Source organism: Monoraphidium neglectum (genome assembly GCF_000611645.1).
Source record: "Monoraphidium neglectum strain SAG 48.87 unplaced genomic scaffold scaffold01573, whole genome shotgun sequence".
In the NCBI taxonomy this organism is placed as follows: Eukaryota; Viridiplantae; Chlorophyta; class Chlorophyceae; order Sphaeropleales; family Selenastraceae; genus Monoraphidium; species Monoraphidium neglectum.
Window position 1 is genome coordinate 2370 of NW_014012055.1, and position 2901 is coordinate 5270.

The 2901-nt window shown below is 61.9% G+C and overlaps 1 protein-coding gene across 1 annotated transcript in view; it reads left to right on the forward strand.

Moving 5' to 3' along the window:
• Nucleotides 1-2394: 2394 nt before the first annotated feature.
• The window catches only part of MNEG_8339 (ELMO domain-containing protein A), a gene marked incomplete at both ends in the record, with an annotated part of 1780 nt that continues 1273 nt past the window's right edge, over nucleotides 2395-2901 (forward strand). The window contains one exon of the mRNA XM_014043188.1: nucleotides 2395-2545. Within this exon, the coding sequence (XP_013898642.1) occupies nucleotides 2395-2545 (151 nt within the window). The remainder of the gene's footprint in view (nucleotides 2546-2901) is intronic.

Genomic DNA, 2901 nt, shown 5'->3' on the forward strand with positions numbered 1-2901 from the left:
GCGGCGCGGCTCACGTCTGCGAGGAGGCCGCGCGCCGCGGCCCAGAGCAGCAGCTCGTCGCGGTCGGCCTGGCTCTTGGCCTGTTTTGGGAGGCGAGGGTGGGGCGTGCGGCAGGGCGGCGGGTGCATACTGGGCGGGGTCGGGCGGCAGCGGTTGGCGCAGAGCGGGCGACGCGCGTGCTCATGGCGGGATCTTTGCGGGGATCAATGGGCCGACGCATTGCACACCTTTTGCACCGCCTCGTCCATGCCACTCGCCTCCGCTCGAAGCTTTTGGGCTGGAAATGAGCGCTAGGGATGTCACAATGCACGGAGCGCTGGCAAGTATCACAGCAGTAGAGTGCAGAGTGTGTGAATTGATTCACATGTCTGCGACAAGAGCGAATGATGGTGCATCCGGATATGGCAAGCCCAACAGTATGGAATACGGTAGCTGATCTGCTGCCGCCTGTATGAAACAACCAAGCATGGAACCAAGCCCTACAAACTGCAACGGCCGCAGCAGCTGCAGGAGGGCCCCCCGCATGGCCACGCGCCAGAGGCAGCTGAGCTCGAGCTGGTGCCGCCGCTGCTGACCAGGTGCTGACTGGCTCTGCGCCTCGGCCACGTTATGATGAATGGCTCGAGCGGCCCAGCCTGGCCATAAATGCATCTGCAGAGAGCTTGCAGACGTGTGCGTGCAGCAGGCTGTCACCCGGGGTGACACTCCGCACTGTGGCCAACTGCTCGCACGCGCGCGCACTTGCGCACGCAAAACGGACATGCACATACACACATACACAAATACACACACACACACACACACACACACACACGCACACACACACACACACACACACACACACACACACACACACACACACAAACCGCAATGCTGAGGTGCTCTTTGCGGGACTGGGTGCTGGCTTCACTTCAGGCACGTTTCGCGGCCAATTGCAAAAGCTGAGCCCCTGACGTGCCCATCGGGCATTCTCAACAACAGCAGATGTCCTGAGCAGTCAAGCCTCCACATGTCAAGTGCTGCACTGTGCGCTTTCGTTGCTGCCCTATGCACGGTTCTGATCACCCCCTTCCCCCAACCTCTCCAAGTTCTGTCGGTGTTGCATCGGGCTTAGCGACCGCAACTGCCATCATTATTTGCTCAAACGGGTGAGGCGTGATATCGTAGAACGGAGTGCAGGGGGCGGGTGCCCGCCGCTGGAGTGCTCTTGCTTCAATGATTCAAAGCGATCCATCCATGACAGTGATGGTGTCCTGACCCTTGATTTCCGAGGCAGAATTTCACTGGGAAATTTCCCATCTTGAAGGAGAAATACTCTGTAGGTGCATGCCCCACACGCTGTGGAATGAGAGTAAGCGGCGGCGGCAGCCTGGCACGGGCGTGAAACGCCCATGTCTAATAAGTTGTGAAGCTGCTGGATGCTTGTGCTAGATGTTCAGCACGCGACAAGGGCTCAGCTACCGTAGTCTGGGACACGATCGCATGCGAAAGTTATCGATTGAGGCATGATGTATGGTATACCCGGGGCCGCGGCGCGTTTCACAGAGATCTGCACATTTTTGCATGCGCCCTGCGCTGCTGTACTAGCGAGGGGCACAACATACCAACATATAACACCAACTATACCCCACATATAATCATGAGGCGGCGAGCTGCGCGGGATCCACGTGAGTCAGGCCAGAGCAGCTCCCGCAGCGCCGATGCGCCCCGCCCGAGCGTTGCGTGTCGCGCCCGTGCTGGTGGCCAGCCCACATAGTTCTGCGCCTTGTGTCCACCTGCGATTTCGCCAAGCTCAGCACCTGCCGCTGATCTCAGGCGATGGCGGCATAGACGGCCTCCACGAGGCGCTGTTGGGCCCAGAGGACGAGGCGTCGGGTCAGCAGGCGCCGCAGCAGGGGCGGCGCACACCGCAGCAACAGCTGATTGTGCACCGCCCCTTCGACCTGGAAGCTTTCCTCCGATACGTGTGGGAGCGGTGGAACGACTTGATACGTGAGTGCCGCGCCTGCCGGCATGTCACGATGGCGGGCGTTTCGGCCGCGGTACGCTTACACCCTTGGCGCGCGCCTGCTGACGGACAAGCCCCCGGGCCTGCGGTGCACCCCGGCCTGCCCAGCAGTGAGCTATCGCCTCGGCTGCCGCCAACCACATACGCAGGCGCCCTCACCAGCTGCCTGCGGAGCCTGATTGGCCAAGGGCGGGCGCCACTCAGCTTGCTGCAGGTGGGTGGCCCCCAGGCTATGAATCCCAAGGCCTCAAACAGACGTCCGAACAAGGCAGCAGTCGCGTTGCCACCCGAGCCAACAAGCAGCCGCCTCGCTTGCTGACACAGCATGTCATGCGACACAGCCTTCTGCAGCATGCGCATGCCAGCACGCGCGTCTCCTCGCCCCCATGCCTATTGCCGCCACGCGCCGCATGCGCGCGCGCCGCGGCCAGGCCTCCCGCCTGGAGGAGCTGCAGGCGCGCATTGGTGTGCCGTACGACCCGGAAAATCCCCTGCACCAGGAAGGATTGCGGGAGCTTTGGGACCTTTCGTTCCCAGGTGGGTGCACCCACCCAGCGGTTGGGTGGGTGGGTGGTTGGGCGGATGGTTGGTTGAGTGGTTGGGTGTGTGGATGGTTGGGTGGTTGAATGGGTGGGTGGGTTGCACCAGAAGATGTGTTGGGGGTGGAGGTACGGAATGGGTGGGTTGGCGGGGAGGTAAGTAGAGGATGTGCGGAGTGGACGGGGTGGCGGACGAGGTGATACAGAGAAATGAGGAGGGCGGGTGGTGGCTACCCAGGCTGCCTACTTCTGCCACGCCAGAGGCAGGCGGTACCCGCAGTCGCAAAGCAAGCGCTGAATGCATCAGGCATGCAGGACGGACGGACGGTCTGATCCTGGGGCGGGCCTTGAGTC